Raw genomic sequence first — 17,482 nt, forward strand, 5'->3', positions numbered from 1 at the left:
GGAAATTTGAATTAATGTTCAACAGCAGGACTAGTGCAGTGATGGTGCATGGCTAATGTAACAACGGGGGAAAAAACATTTCTTTTGAAGATTAAAACTGCACTACTTATGTTGTATATTTTGTGTGCCTTGAAAACTGTAAAAATCAGTAGATATAGTTTGTGCTTAATTAACTGAAATTGATGTGGTTGAAATATTAGACTTGTGCTTTATCTACAATTAAATAATAGCAGGGAATGCTAGAAACATGAAGCAATTCATGGAAAAGGAAATAGTTGATGATGAAGAGAAAACGTTTAAGTTGCAGAGACTTGAAGGGATGGATACGACAAAGAACATTGCTAATAGGGAGAGGTCAGGGCTTGATGTAGGGATAAATTGTAGAGGTCATTGGGTCGATGGGTTAATAGGGCATTTAGAGGGGAAAAAATGGAACAAGCTGAGATGAGCGCTGTTTGATTGTATGAATACAGACAAAGGAACATTAAAATTTACAAATTTCAGGGCTGTAGGATGTGCCCAGCTGGTCAGGTGGTGCTAATAGAAAAAAAACGGAGTCAATAATCACAGATAAGTGACTTTCAGCAGAAATGGTCAGTTCTGATGCAGATAGAGAAAGCAAGTTACTTGAAGATTTAGATTTGCAAGTCTGGAAGGCTGCAATGTACCCAGATGAAAGACAAGGTGCTATTCCCCAAGCTTGTGATGGAGAACTGCATAAGAGGCCACAGACAAATCTGACTACGAGTGGGGTGGAGAATTAAAGTGGGAAGCAACATGGAGCTGTGAGTTGCTCTGCAGACCGAATACAGATGCTCTGCAAATGGTTCCCCAGTCTCAACAATTTGTACAATGGAGCAACACACAAGATGCTGGAGGAACTCAGCGGGTCAGGCAGCATCTGTGGAGGGAAGTGGACAGTTGACGTTTCAGGTCAAAACCCTTCATCTGGACTGACGATTGCATAGATGCTACTTCCAGTCAGATGAAGGGTATTGACACGAAATGCCAACTGTCCACTTCCCTCTGTAGCTGCCTGACCTGCTGAGTTCCTCCAGCATCTTGTGTGTTCTCCATATTCCAGCATCTGCAGTCTCTTGTGTAGCCAGGTATCCCTTGGTCTCATCTCATCAGAGATGTTCCCTTTATCCTATCAATCCCTCCTCTATAACAAACTACTATTTTTTTCTCTTTCCTAGTTCTGATGAAGGATCTATAACCTGAAACATTAACTTTTTCACTTTTAATAGATGCTGCACAATTTGCTGAGTGTTTCTACCATTTTCTATTTTTTTTCCAGGTTGCCAGCATCTGCAGAGTTTGATTTTTATCTTTGAATATTTGCAAGAATCCTGTTATTGATCAACAAGACAGCTACCAAATGTGTTAGAAGAACAAATATTGCCCCTATTACAAGCCAAAGTATATTGCAGGCAGGATGAGGACAGGTGGATTGGCATATTTGAAATCTAAAACTTGGTTTGAGGATGATGTAGTTTTCACTTGTTACTATTGAACCTGAATGGGGTCAACAACAACAAAATTTTAGGATTGACTAAAAATCTGGAGCTAGGGGAAGCATAGCCATAATTTTTTATTGTTGTCCATTGTCACAGTCTTTCAACTTGTTCAGAACTTTGAAATAAAAATGCAGGATAGAATCGCATAAGCCAACAAGAGTTATCAATCCATCAATCCAAAAACCATACTTCGAAGCATGTTTGAAGTTAGAAACCTCAAAAGAAATTAAAATGTTAATTTTTCCACACATGGTATGAATATGTTTCAGGGATTGATGTTTTATGGAAATTTATTCATGTGACTGGCATAACTAATTTTCCAACACTGCCATTGAGATAAACAGGTAACACCGCAAGGTATAATTTTCCTTCTCTGCAAAAAGGCATAAGTAATGACATTAAAAGAATAGTTAGATTATGATGTTTCTTTACGGATATTCTCACGATAATGTTGTTGCTTCTCAGGAATTGTAACAAAATAATTATTCTGAAATTAAAATTAAATCATGAGGAAATTAAACCTTGTCTAAAGGATGAAGTATATATGTAGTGTAGTTTTTGTATTATGCAGTTATTCTATTATAATCAATTGTATTTTTGTTTAAGGTTAAGATTTTTTTTTAAATGTTAAATGAGCACAAGTAGAATCAGAACCCAGCATGTCCACTTAAACCTCCTTCTTTAGCTGGATCAAACCTGATAATTTACTTAGTGTGCATTCTTGCCAAAACCCACATCATTTTGTATCCAAAGATCTTTGTCTCTGCCTGAATAGACTTGATGCTTGTGAATCCAGAGCACTCTGGGGTCGAGAATTCAAAAGATTTGTGACCCTCTGAGCAATAAGAGTTATTTCTCATCTAAGCCCAAAATGGCCAATTCTTTATCTGGAGACTTAACCTCATTGTTAGGGCTCTGTGCTGGAGGAAACAGACCCTTCCCCATTCTGCCATGTTGCCTCTGACTTCCAACTCCTTACCATCCTCTGACCATGCCCTTTGACTCCCATTTCCACCTGCAGTCCCTGGCCACTCCCTCTTCAATCTCAGCTGTTTTACCTGTGACCCACTTTCTGACATGCACAAAAAACTTTTCAGCCTATCTCCAACTTAATAAACAACCTTGCTTTCTCTGCACCCCTTACCACCCAACAATCCTCTCCCCAATTCTCATCTAGCTTGGTTCACTGGGATAGTGGTGGCAGACCATGGATGTAGGACAATGTTCAGCAGTTCAAACAAGATTCAACCAATGGACCATAATTTATACATACATATTTCTAAACTTTGCAGCTAGAGGGGATAGGCTCTTGTCGATTCCTTTTAAAATCTCACTTGTTCCAATAAAATCAGTTCTTGCTCTTCTAAACTCCAATGAACATTAATGTATTCTACTTCAGTAGGACACTCCCCTCATCCCTGTGATTGATCTAGTGAATCTGCATTGCACTCCTCGAAGCCAAGTATTATCTTTACTTGGATGCAGAGACATAAGCAGAATGCAGTAATGCTGATGTAGGTTTACCAAAGCCCTTGGCAGCTGTAGCAAGACTGCCTTACTGTTGAACTTTAACACTGTTGAAATATATTATACACTATGGTACATGCAAGTTAACTTGCTGTAATTTGAATTTCAGCAATCCCAGGTCCCACAGTGTACCACTAGTTAGAATACTAGTTCCTTATCATTAGAATTAATCTGATTTTTCCATTCTTCCTTTCAAAATACTAATCTCTCATTTCCCCACATTATACCTTTCTAACTTGCTTACTATATCCCTTTTGCAGGTGGTTTGCATTACCTCCTGAAAGATTACTCATCTACCTGGCTTTGTATCATCAGCAAACTTGGAAACATTACTGTTTGCTGTTCCATCCAAATCATTTATATAGACCATAAAAGACGGAGGGACCACTCTGGTACCCCCGTGGTAACAGCCTGTCAACCTCATTATGACCTGCCTAGTTCCACTCTGTTTTTGCTCTTCAACCAATTCTTTGTCCATCCTAACATATTGCTATCAACCTATGATCGTGTTAGTTAACTGCACCCTTTTCCCGTTTGCATAGCGGAATTATGTAGACTGGAATATGGTGCAGTTAAACATTAGTGCAAAATGTATAAAAAGCCTCTTTTTTTTGGTGTTTGAAATTAGTTATAAATTAAATGAATTAATAGGGTTTGATAAAATCTGTGAGGGAAACTAGAGTAGAGGGACTTTGAATGGAACAGCACTGGAGAAGAAATGAAGCTCAAAGTATGTTTTTAGTTCTCATTATCATTTCTGGACATAATTTAGATAGCATGTGAGGAATATAACAGAGAATATAAGGCAATTAAGCAGTGGGAAATTGAATTCCTTGTGAAATTGATGGAATTAAGTTTGTACTTCAATAATTATTTATACCTAGTTTTTATTGTTATGTTGCTTGTGTAATGTGTAAAATAAAGACTATTCTTAATAAGGATCTGAGAATTAAAAATAATGTTCTGATTAGAATTTATCAAGTCAGGCTACTTGTGGGATGCAAATTGTGTCCTGCATATCCTTTGTCCTGTATGTGTCAAATACTCCCTGTGAGGTTGTGTTACTGAGTTTAATAGAATAGAGACTACACTGTCCTAACGTTAGTATTATATTGAATGCAGACACATCCTCAGCGTCAGAAGATGAGGGCTCACTCCGTCGTCAGGGCCGGATCACGTCCACTCCAAAGCAGGGCCATTTGAACGTAGAGCACTGGCTTAACAAGGTTATCCAGAGCTCCTCCACCTCATCCTCTGCATCGTCCACCTCATCACATGTAGGAGGGAAACCTACTGCTTCACTAGCTGACCTCATGGCGCATACCCATTTAGGTCAGTAAACCTTTATTAATTTTACTTCCTCTGCAGCATTATCAGAGAAAACCTTTACTATACAAAGACTGTTGTCTAAATTGCCACAACTGAGTAGTGCAGAGTCAGGTAGGCCAGTCAGGGTTATTGATCTGTTACGTGTCTCAAATTTAAATAAAAAGTCATTGTATGGCTAAGGTTGCTCATTCGAAACCGTCAGTACAGAAACCGTATATTACAAAAAGGAAAGAAAAACACTTGCATTACATTGCATTGCTCTTTTCACAACTTAAGGACATTCCATAGCACCCTAAAATTAATTATTTTTGAAGTACATACATGGCAGTCAGTTTGGCAGCAATATCCTGCAAACAAAATGAAAACTAACATCTGCTTTTGGAGATGATTGAAGGATAATTCTTGGGAGAACATTACCTGCTTACTTTAAACATTAAAAAATTTGTAGGAAACATTCAGCAGTTCAAACAATGTCTGTGATGAGAGAAAGAACACCAACATTTCAGTCAGTGGTCCTTCCTATGAACTGGAAAAGTTTGCTAATACTTTGTTTTTACTGGGGTTCTATGATATTCATCTAATTTTAAAACTCATCTGAAAGCTGTTGTTTTTATATGTAGTGCTGATATATTTTTGTTTTTATATTTCTAGTTTGTATACTTGTCTTTTTTGTACTGTACCAAAATATTGCAAGGTTACTGGAGAAAGATGTTGAAATTGTTCAGGGGAATCATTTCAGTTGCTGGTGTCAAATGTGATTAGTAAGGTGATAGCTACTGTGGAACATGGATGGATATATAGATCAAGTAACTCTTTACATATACCTTGTAAGTAGGTCAGCAAACTTATGGTATTGACAAATTTTTTTTAAAAAAACTTGTTTCTGTAATCATAATTGCCTCCTAATAAATACTATCCTAGCATTTTATTCCTGAGTGGAAGTCATGACATAAGGTATGTGAAGTTACTGGTTCTCACGTTATTATCAGCAAATCAAAAAAATTGCACTCTCACACACTTTTGGAGTGATATTTCATTGTTTTCCCATCTTATCAGTTTATTTTGTTGTAAATGTTTTTTAATTTCAATAAATTGTTTCTTTGCCTTATTCTTTGAACAACTGAAGAATTTATCATGATAATATGCAACATCAAACGGAGATGTATTGCATAGTATTAACCAATGAGAGAAACACAATATGTTAATTTGGTATTTTGGTTGCGATTGTATGTTTGTGCACATGTACATTCACGTCAGCGCATTTTATTCTCTGTTTACATTTCTTGCATTGCATGTGTGCTCACATTCTTGTCTCATGCATGTGTTTGCTGTCTTTCAGTTGTGTGCTTCTTTCAACTCCCAACTGTACTATGTTTCACTGCTGTGCACACGCTCTTGCTTCCATTTTCCTTCTTGGGTGTATGATTTTTCTTATTTCTGCCTTGCTGGTTGCCTTGTTCTGCTCCCTGTCCTTTTTCTCCTCCTATTTGATATCATGATCACATGCTTTTGCATCAGTTACATGATTTTACCACACCAGTATTCTTACCCAGCATTCCTATCCCAACCCCCACCCCTACCCCTCTTCCCTGATGAATTTGTTGCTGTTGGCTGGATAATTTTGGGTGGAGGGTCATGGGGAGCATAATTACCAGCTTGGATATGTTGGGCAATTCCACAAGTCCAATGTGCCATAACTTATTGAAAGCTTTGGAACTGTAAATATGCTACATCTGCTGAAATTGCTTTTTCTATGTATTAAGTTATTTAAAGTAAAATAATGCTGGTCAAGCATGACCTCCCTTTTGGAATCTGTGCTTGTTCATTTTATTGGTGTTTTTCTATGTTCTTTGTGCAAGTTTGCAACTGTGGGTTTGTCTGGACTGCAAAAAGCTTTGTGAAAGCAATTGTGCTTCAAATCTTGTACCTGGAGGTTTTCTTCTATTGTCCTGTGTCAACATACACAATATAGTGTTTTGCCATGATACTCGCTCTCCCTCATCATTTTCCCTACCTTTTGCATCACATCCTAAGTAATCGACCTCTTTTCACTATTCCACTTCTCATAAACCAAATGTCATCTTCTGTTGACTATCATCCCTTCTCACCACTGCTTTACTCCCATCACTTCACCAGTCTTAGTGCATTTACTCCTGTTAAATAATTTTCCATTCCTACTTGCTTGTCCCTCTTACTCTTTGTCTCCTAATTTGTCTTTCAATGTGTTCACTCTGATTCACAACCCACTAGCCTAACCTTAAAGTGATACACTGGAATAGAAATCAGAGATGGTATTGCCAGTTGGAGGCAGAAGAATGACTGAGGCACTGGCAGTGGGGGCAGTTGGTTAACTTGGAGAAGAATGAATGTGGACTAATAACCGTCTGCTATGTTATACTTCGGAGGATGGGATGACTGAGCATTTATTTGTATAATAGCGAGGACAGCTTGACTTCCGAGGCATCAAAGTGGTAAGTGTTTGTGTTTTTTCTAAAGTGAATGAAGTTGAGGAGTTTGAGGCTGGACTCTTCCTTATTCAGATTTCATGTTTACTTAATTATTATTGTTGGGATGTTCCATCAGCACAGGAATAGATCTATTGCTGTCTTGGTTATGTTGGCTTTTTTAGTAGTCACTGCAATAGAATGTTCCCAACTTACTGCTTGCCTACCTAACATTTCTCTCTTCATACTGGAGGCACGGAAAGTGACGCCCTTCTTTCTGTCTTGGTACAAGGGGTAAAAGTGATCTGTTTTTGGAGATTTGCTTTGAGTTTTTGGTGGTGTTTACAGTTAGCAATAGTTTCACCCAGATTATCACTGTTTTAACTATCATGTACTGAATACTTTGAGGAAGTTTGGGTTTGGAATCCATCTGGTACTTTGAGGCCCATTAGTACTATTGTATTAGTGAATTAGAAGTGTCAGCACTTGAGATCATTGGCTATGTGCCAGTACTTATTCAGCCATGAAATAATCTTCTCAATTTTAATACCATTAATCGCTGCTTCAGGTGTACCTTGTATTTTTTGTATCAAAATTTGGTCATATAGATTGTATAATTCACTAGTTATTTTTATATTTTCTTTGTTTCATTTACTTATGTGTTTACCTTTAACCAATCATTTCGCTCTTTTAACAATCGAAATTTGTACTTAATATTGTTTTCTAATTGAGAGAAATTTGGAGGTTTGGAAAGAATTACATTCAACTGTTAATTACGTTCATAATTTTAGTTACATGAATCTATAACTTGATATTCAGTGAATCTGTATAAACCGGAAAACATAGAATATAGACCAGCACAACACAACTTCAGCTCACCAGGTCTATGCCGCCATGATATCAATCTAAACTAATCCCATCTGCCTGCACGTGGTCCATATCCCTCTGTTCCCTGCCTGTTCGTGTGACTTTAAATGCTTCCTAAACATTGCCATTGTATATGCTTTTACCACCACCTCTGGCAACACATTCCAGGTACCTACCACTTTCTGTGGAAAACAAAACAACAAAAAAAAAACTTGCCTCACAAATCTCTTTAAAACTCCACCCCCCCTCCACACTTTAAACCAATGCCCTCTAGTATTTGACATTGCCACACTAGGTAAAAGACTGACTATCTACCCTATCTATGCCTCCCATAATTTATTTACTTCCATCGGGTCGCCCCTCAGCCTCCAATGCTCCAGCGAAAACAATCCAAGTTTGTCCACTCTCTCTTTATAGCAAAAAATCCCTAATCCAGGCAACATCCTGGTGATCCTCTTCTGCACTTTCTCCAAAGCCTCCATAACCTTCCTGTAATGCGGTGACCAGAAATGCACACAATACTCCAAATGTGACCTAACCAAAGTTTTATACAGCTGCAATGTGACTTGACAACTTTTATACTCAATGCCCCTACTGAAGAAGGCACGCATGCCATACACCTTCTTTACCACCCTATCCACTTGTGTTGCCACTTTCAGGGAGCTATGGACTTCCCAAATGCATCAGCCCCCCCACCCCCCTTGTCCTGATTAAACTCCATCTACCATTTCTCTGCCAAAATTTCCAACTGATCGATATCCTGCTATAGCCTTTGACAACCTTCCTCACCTTCACAACTCCAGCAATTTTCGTGTTGTCTGAAAACTTAATAATCAACCTACCTACATTTTCATCCCAATATATATTACAAACAGCAGAGGCCTTATTTGAAAATATTGGGTAAAGTTGTACTTGTGCTGAATTTAGAGCTCATTTGCATATATGGAGTCCTTGTTCTAGCGAATTAAGCTGACCTCCATCAACCATTGGCAACTTTATACAGTGGGTTGTGTGCTTTCCCTTTTGAATTCATGTACAGTAAAACTCCATTAATCGGGCGCATCAGGCTTGCAGATTTTCTGGACAGTAAGATGTTATTCCATTAATACTCCAGCACACTTCGAATTCACTTTTTTAAAGATGTACAGTAAAAAAAAGTTCCAGTGAACCTGGTAATTTTAAATGGATTGTGGGAAGCATGGCTCTCAGTATGCCCAAAAGGAGGTGGGGAGCAGAACCAGGTAAGTTTCAAGGGAACATGACCAACTGAACCCCGCGCATTTAAAGGGAATACAGGAATTCGGCCCTGGCGAATGGATGGGGAGTGTGGCAAGTATCACCTGGTGAGCCAGATGCCAAACCGTTGGGATGTTTGAATAGTTGGATAGCTGATTATCAGTTTTACTATATAACTTTCCTTTAAACAGAAGAGGCTGGGGAAAATTTAATTGAGGTATATAAAATTATAAAACCATGGATAGGAGAAATAATAGTGATCAGCTCCAGGGATGTAGGTTTATGTTAATTGTTGGACAGATCAGAGGGGCCTTGAGAAAGAATGTTATCATCCCAAGAGTGATAGTGGTCTGGAGCCTCACTACCTGAAAGGGTAATGTTGAGAGTGAATGGGGGCATGTCTGCCAGGCAGAAACTCTCAGAGCATAAAAAGTAATTGGATAGGCACTTGATGTTCCATAATCTACAAGGCTCTTGGCTAAGAGTTGGGAAGCATGATTTGTGTGAGTTGATCTTCTTTGACTAGCAGACGTGATGGGTTGAATGGTCATCCTCTAGGCTGTAAAGTTCTTTAATTCCGTGATTGATTTTGTCATCATAGCCTACAATATCTTGCCACAAAGGATTTAGTTTAGAATAATGAAACAGATTTTGCAATGTAGCAGGCATTCTGAAATAGCACACACATGTATTAACATTTTTAGTAATACAGAAATAACCTGTATATGTGATTACAGCCAAGAATAACTCAAAACATTCAAAATGTATTTGGAGGGAAAAAAGCAGAAAATTCCAGAACACTCAGCAGATCAACAGCAGTTAATGTTTTTTTTTACTTTTTTTTAGTTTTTCTATTTCCTTCTGATATTCATAGTGTATCACTGTGCAAATAATGCACCAAAAATTGCTGATGTGCACTGAACATTCCAAAGTGTTCATTATGGTCCTTGCCAATAAATATAGTTGAGTTACCATAGAACAATACAGCACAATACAGGCCCTTCAGCCCACCATGTTGTGCCGACCTTCAAACGACACCTAAACCTATCTAACCCCTTCCTCCCACATATCCCTCTATTTTAAATTCCTCCATATGCTTATCTAACAACCTCTTGAACTTGTCCAACGTATCAGCTTCCACCACCACCCCAGGCAGCGCATTCCATGCACCAACCACTCTCTGGGTGGAAAAACCTCCTTCTGATGTCTCCCTTGAACTTGCCACCCATTACCTTAAAGCCATGCCCTCTTGTATTGAGCATTGGTGCCCTAGGAAAAAGGTGCTGGCTGTCCACTTGATCTATTCCTCTTTGATTCATGAGAAATTTGGTGATATTGTAATTTCTTTTAATTGATCATCAGTGGAAGATGATCTGAGCATTGTCTGCATTGATGATGTGGAAACATTCAACGACACCTGTGATGAAATTTATAAGATACTTGGAATGACTTTTGTGATCAGAACATATCACTGTTATATCTGCTTAATACAAGCTAAATTGACCATCACAGCACAGCAAGATTGGGGAAATTTAATTGTATATCTTGGCCAACATTATGTGTGCAGCTACTTTTGTTTGCTGATTGAAGATGTGACTTGCACAAGTTGGGTCTCATGCACAAATATCCTTGTTTTTTGCTCAAAATAACATCATAGTATTTGCTTGAGAGTACTCTTCCATTGGCACTCATTTTTTTAGAAGCACAGCCATCTGTGGGCTTTTTTAATAATAAATATTTAGTAATATTTACCAAAAATAATCTGACAAATGTACATCAATAAAGCTATTAAATGATCTGTATAATTTTAGCACATTATCCTTGGGTTTCCTTTAATCAAATGAGTGGCCACCCTCATTTAAAAATGCTTTTAGTTTTGGAATCAAATACATTTCAGCTGTATTAAAACCACACCAAGGTATCACAATTAAATAATCAAAAAATATGTTTAAACTGAAGGGAAAAGAAAGATTTATATTTTTAATGGTGTCACTGTTTGCTCATTCAGATGGAATTTTACTTTATGATTATGTAAATTAAATTTAACAGGCATTTGGAGCTTAATATCTTTTTGTTATGATTTTTCTGTCACACTTAAAGCAGAACCTCTTGATCCTGTTGTTTAGAAAATAAAGATTAACAACGTTGCAGGTAAATTGGTGGAGAGGTTAAAGTTACGGTGTGGGAGGTGAAAAAGAAAGAATTCGGAAATAGAACTGTGAATCACACTAATCAGTTTAATATTAAACATCCTATTAAATATCTTAAAGAAAATAATCTGTGATTCTTGTCTGTATCAGTGGTTAGTGAACTGGAAGTGGTTGATGCAAATTTTTACTCTGAAATGCAGTGGGTGGGAGCAGCTTTAAATAGTACTTCCATCTGTGTAATGTTCAAACAGCATCATTGAAAAAGATCCATTACAAATATTTTGTAACCTGAGCATTGTGTGGGCATTTTCTATAATCAAACATCCTTCACTGTCCTACTATATTTGCATATTTTTTAAAAAGTTATTTTCTACATTGTCTATTCTGAGTTTGTATGTGAAGGTAGGTTTAAAGGTTTGAATTTGAAGTTTTATCATTTTCTTTATAAAAGAAAAAGAAATGCAGTTGACAGTAATGAAAATTTAGAGAGAAAAGAGAAGCACTGTGTGAAAAATGAGACAGAAAGGTAATGGTATGTCTCCTGTTCCAAGAGCACTGCCGTAAATTGCAAGCAAAATATATTAACGTTAAAATATGGAACTGGATTACTTCAAGGCCTAGCATCTGTATACAGGAAAATGCTTCAGTTAAACGATGTCACATCTGTGTTGGAACATGAGGCCTACAGTCTATCTGTACAAGTGGATGCTGATGATTATTTAAAATTTCATAAATCAGACTCTCCTTGCCGCCACTAATGTAAACTGCATCATCCATTTATTCTGTCATGATTTCCTAGTCTTAATCCTGCTTGCATTTATTTGTTGGCAAAACAGTGCTTATTTTTTTCCTCGAGGTGCCATATATACTTCTGCTGCTTTGGTAGAGTATAAGATAGTTTTAATGTATTCTTCTTATAAAACAAGGTTTGGCATTTGTGTGTAAGTACATTATTTCTCTGAAGTGGTAAGTAGAAAACAGTGTGCATGTTGTGCCCTTAACAGCACAAACATGTCTGTGTATCATATCCTTAAGATAAATATTATTGTGAAACCTTATGAGTCTATCATGGTTTGGAGTCACTAGAGTTATTATAATATTGAGGAAGGCTATTCTGCCCATCTGAAGCCATGTCACCCCTCTATGGAACAATCCAGTCCCATCCCTCTGCTCTATCCCTATAGTTCAGAAACTTTCATTCCCTTAAGTGCCTTTCCAATTTCCTTTTGAAATCATTGATCATCTCTATTTTCACCATTCACTTGAGAAGCAAGTTCCAGGACTCTACCATACACTCCATAAAAACAAAGAAGTTCTTCCTTGCTTTCTTTGTAACTCCAGCCTCTATCTATTTCCCTCCACCTCTTTGCAACCAAGAAAACAGCACCAGCCTCTCTAACCACGATGGGTATCTGCTTTGGAAGGATGAATGTGAAAGCAAATTACTTAAATAGAGGGAGACTACAAAATGTTATGGCACAAAAGGATCTGGTGGTCCTGGTACATCAAACAAAGGATTGACATGGAGGTACAACTATTTAAGAAGGCCAGTGGAATGTTGGCCTTGATTGTAAGGGATATGGAGTACAAAAGTAGGGATATTTTGATGCAACTTTACAAGGCACTAGTGAGACCATGCCTGGAGTATTGCTTACTTAGTGCTCTCCATATTTAAGGAAGAATATACTTGCATTGGAGGCAGTACAGAGAACAGTCACTTGATTGATTCCTGGAATGAAAGGGTTGACATTGGAAGAGGGGTTGAGCAGGTTGGGACTATATTCATTGGAGCTTAGAAGAATGAGAGGTGATCTTAATGCAACATAAGATTTTAAGGGGAATTGATGCTGATGGGATGGTTCACCATGGGGGAAGGTTGGTGGGTACATAGATCAAGGAGGTGTATAGAACAACAGAATAAGCAGTTGCCCATTTGATTCAGATGAGGAGGAATTTACTTTGAGAGTGTTTGACTCTTGGGAATTCTCTACCCCAGAGAGCTGTGGAGGTGGAGCTATAGAACATATTCTAGGTAGGGTTTGATAGATATTTCAAGTTCAAGGGAACTTAGGGAAATGGGTAGAGCGTGGGCCAGTGATGTTTGGGTCAAGATTAGATCATCCATGATCCTATTGGTAATTGGTTTATTATCGTCACATGTACCAAGATACAGTGCAAAACTTTAGTTTGAATACCAAACAGATAGATCATTGCATATACAAGTACACCAAGGTAGTGCAAAAGGAAAACAAAACAGAACGAGGAATATGGTGTTACAGTCACAGAGAAAGTGCAGTGCAGGTAGACAAATAAAATGCAAGGACCATGACGAGGTAGATTGAGAGGTTAAGAGTTCATCTTTAGTGAATAAGAGGTCCATTCATGAGTCTCATAATACGGGATAGAAGCTTTCCTTGAGCCTAGTGGTGCATATTCTCAAACTTTTGTATCTTCTCCCTGATGGGAGGGGGCAGAAGAGAGAGTGACTGGGGTGTGAGGGGTCCTTGATTACGTAGGCTGCTTTCCCGAAGCAGTGGGAAGTGTAGACAAGAGTCCATGGAGAGAAGGCTGGTTTGCATGATGGACTAGGCTACATTCACAACTCTTTGCAATTTCTTACGGTCTTGGGCAGGGCAGTTGCCATGTCGAGCTGTGATGCCTCCAGATGGGTGCATCTGTAAAAATTGGTGAGACTTCTTGGGAACATACTGAATTTCCTTAGCCTTCAGGACAAATTTACACCTAGGAACTTGGAGCTCTCAACCATCTCCACCTTTGCACCATTGATATTGAAGGGCATCTGTTCCACCCTGGTTCCTGAAGTCAATGACCAGCTCTTTTGTTATACTGACATTGAGGGAAAGATTGTTGTCTTAACTCCATGCCACGAGGTTCTTTGTCTCCTTCCTGTACTCTGTCTTGTCATTTTTTGAAATCCAGCCTACTACAGTGGTGTCATACTTGGGGCTACTCCTACTCCTGTTTTTTATGTTGCCTTTTAATTTTTTTCCTGATCATCATTTCAACCCACCACTGGTTAAACTAATGAGCTATAATCCCTGAAAATCCAAAAAACTGCTGATGTTGGAAAGCTGAAATAAAAAGTGAAAGTGCTGGAAACACTCAGCTGGTCATGTAGATGCTGCCTGAGTATTTCCAGTGTTTTTTGCTTTCATTTTAGGCTGAGAAGCCCTCTGCCCTGGGATCATTCTTGTAAATCATCAGTGTGACAACCAGAACTAGGTGCCATCTTCCCGCTGTAGTCTAACCAGAGGTTAATTAAGATTCAGTATAACTTCCTACTTTTTGTATTCACGGCCTCCATTTATGAAGCCCAAGATCCCATATCTGCTCTCTCAATATGTTTGCGTCAACTTCAAAGATCAATGTACATGAATCTTCTTATACTATAACTGTGCCTCTCCCCATCCCTTTTGCCAAAATACACTATCTCACACTTCTGTGTTAAATTCCATCACTACCTGTCTTGCAATCCTTCAGTACCCATATCCTTTTCATTTGTTATTTTCCTTGCTGTTTAACACACCTCCAAATTTGGGATCATTGGCAAATTTTTAAATTTTGCTCTGTTCCACTTCAGAGAGAAATAGTGGTATCGGCACTAACCCTTGGAGAACACCACCACCTCCCATCCTTAAATCTGAAAGGCAACCACTTAACTTTTAGGAGTGTCAGTGTTATCTAAGTTGACATTGATCTTCATATTTGGAGGTTCTCAATTTTGTTAGCCAAACTTTCATGTGGTACTTTGTCAAATGCCTTCTTAAAATTTATTTAGACGATAGTGCTTGGATCCACTCCAAGTATTCCAGTATATCCTGCCTGTACTTTTACACACCATCCTTTACGTCAACCTTTTCTGCTTCTATCAGTATTTCAGCCTGCACCTGAAACATTTTCCCCCTCGAAGATAACCAATTGTTTTGATGGTTTTTCCTGCCAACGTTTGGTTCCATTTTACCTCTTTCATTGCATTGAAGTTTGCCCTCTTCCAATTCATAAGTTCCACTTCAGATTGTTGTTTTCCCATGTCCATTCTTAATCTAAACTTTATGATGTGTATCACTTCATCTAACAAATCCAGTTATTTTTGGGTTTGGAGTTCCAGTGTGTAAACCCAGCCAAGAGGAAGGACTGGCAATAAATTTCCAAATCTGGATGATGTGTGACTTGGAGGGGAACCTGTTGGTGTTGATTCCCATGTACCAGCTGCCCTTGTAATCCTATTGATTGAGGTTGCAGGTTTGGTATTGTCAGAGCTGCTGAGGTGATTAACTGCAGTGCATTGTGTAGATCGTACACACTGCAGCCATTGTGTACTGGTTAGGTATAGGGTTCCAATCAAGCAAGCTGCCTTTTCTGGGATGGTGTCAAGCCTCTAGAGAATTGTCAGAGCCTATTTATGCAAATAGATAGCATTTGTTACATTTTTGACTTGTGCCTTAAGGACAATGGAAAGGCTTTGGGGTATTAGCAGTTGAATCACTTGCTACTGGATACTGACTTCCTGATATGCTCTTGTAGTCATGCTATGTATGTAGCTGGTCCAGCAGAGTTAGTGGTCATTGATGACCCTCGGATGTTGATAGATGGGGATTCTGCAATGAAAATACTATTGAATGTCAGCACTTGTTAGAGATGGTCATTGCCTGCATTTTGGTAGTATGAATGTTGCTTATCACTTATCAAACCATGCTTGAACGTTGCCTCAGTCAGGCATAGACTCATTCATGTGCTGAGGAGTTGTAAATGAAATTAACATGGTGTAAACATTCCTGCTCCTGACTTCATGATGAAAGGAAGGGCATTCATGAAGAAGCTGAAGATCATTGGATCTAGAACACCGTTCTGTATTTATCTACCTTATTCCACTTTATTGCCAGTTTAGTTTTAGGCCTTTATTTTAAACTAGTACTTTGTCAAAAGTGTTTGCAATCTGACTGCCAAGGAGACATGGTGGCGCAGCTAGCAGAGCTGCTGCCTAGCAGCTCCAGAGACCCGGCTTCAATCCTGAGCTTGGGTGCTGTCTGTGTGCAGTTTGCATGTTCTCCCTGTTACCACTTGGGTTTCCACTAGGTGCAAAGAGCTGCAGTTTGGTAGGTAATTGGCTGCTAAAAATTACTTCTAGTTGTAGGTGAGTGGTAGAATCTGAGGGGGAAGAATAAAAATCGGATTAGTGTAAATGGGTGTTTGGTATTGGCTCTGACTTGGTGGGCTGAAGATTCTTCTTTCTGTTACTCTGTGAGAAGTTATTGTGAGCATTGTACATTTGTTTACTGGTGTATTTTATGTCACTTGTTCTGGCTGTCAAATGGTCCTTTTAAAAATAATCGATGTTCTTGAAATTTAGGGTGCTTTCATTTACAATCAAGGTGTATTTTTCTTGTAAAAGATGGAATGGAAAAATCTGTGTGACTGCATTGTCATTGGGGCTTGAGTGATATTTTAAATTGCAGTTAGTCAACAAATATTTTTTTAATCTGCCAGAGCTGACATCACAGACATCAGTACCAAAATAAGTTGGTTCCTGTGTGATTTGTTGCATAAAAGGTGCCAAAATGCTGATTCCTGTGCTAGCTGCTGGAAATCTGACTTAACAGCAAAACTGACTTGCTGGGTTTGATTGATTGGCTTGAAGAGTCCTGCAGAACATTGTGCACAAGCTTCAATCTAACCTTTGGAATACTGAATATCTGGAAGCTTTTAAAATGAGATTATATTGATTTTTCGTTGCTCACAGATTATTTTGGATTGGTGGAATACTTTTACTCTGCACTGACAAAATTCCTTGACCATTCCAGATTGGTGGAGTACTGATTTCAGAAAAGTGAATTTGCTCTATTTCTGGTCAATCCTGAGTACACTTTGCATTGGTAATATCATCATACCCATTGCTCTTGCTCTATCACATAATATAAGCAAAACAAGGAATCAAAGGTGCAGGGAGAACAACAGATCAGCAACAGATGGTCATTAATAGTTGGCATACAGATTAAACAGATCAGCATGAAAGTATGCAATGTTGTCTCTTGTATTTGACTGTATCAAACAGTCTTTTTTGATGCATAAATGTGATCTGGACTTGAATATACTAGGCAAAATTTCAAATGTCAGTTGCAAATGACAAAAAAGCCTGGAAATTTCACAAATGATGCAATAAATAGTAACAGCTTAAGTAGATTTATAGATGTATTGGTTAAATGGGTCAAAACATGCCAGATGAAATGTGGAATTCTAAATGGTTCAATAGAAAAAAAGAGGCCAGTGAATATACCTAAAGTTTTAAATGGGGGTTTGAATGGGATATTGGAGGGTTTCAAACATATTTTAGCCACTTTGTGTAACAACTTTTGATTCTATATGATTGTGGAATATTGCCAGTCTAAAA

General features: G+C 38.3%; 1 protein-coding gene across 1 annotated transcript in view; it reads left to right on the forward strand.

The window, feature by feature from the left end:
* LOC127568815 (disco-interacting protein 2 homolog A-like) overlaps nt 1–17,482 on the forward strand; it is a 202,336-nt gene that overhangs the window by 102,755 nt on the left and 82,099 nt on the right. Inside the window, 1 exon segment of the mRNA XM_052013011.1 lies at nt 4,170–4,379. Coding sequence (XP_051868971.1) covers nt 4,170–4,379 — 210 coding nt within the window.

The sequence above is a fragment of the Pristis pectinata genome, chromosome 1 (assembly GCF_009764475.1).
Source record: "Pristis pectinata isolate sPriPec2 chromosome 1, sPriPec2.1.pri, whole genome shotgun sequence".
In the NCBI taxonomy this organism is placed as follows: domain Eukaryota; kingdom Metazoa; phylum Chordata; class Chondrichthyes; order Rhinopristiformes; family Pristidae; genus Pristis; species Pristis pectinata.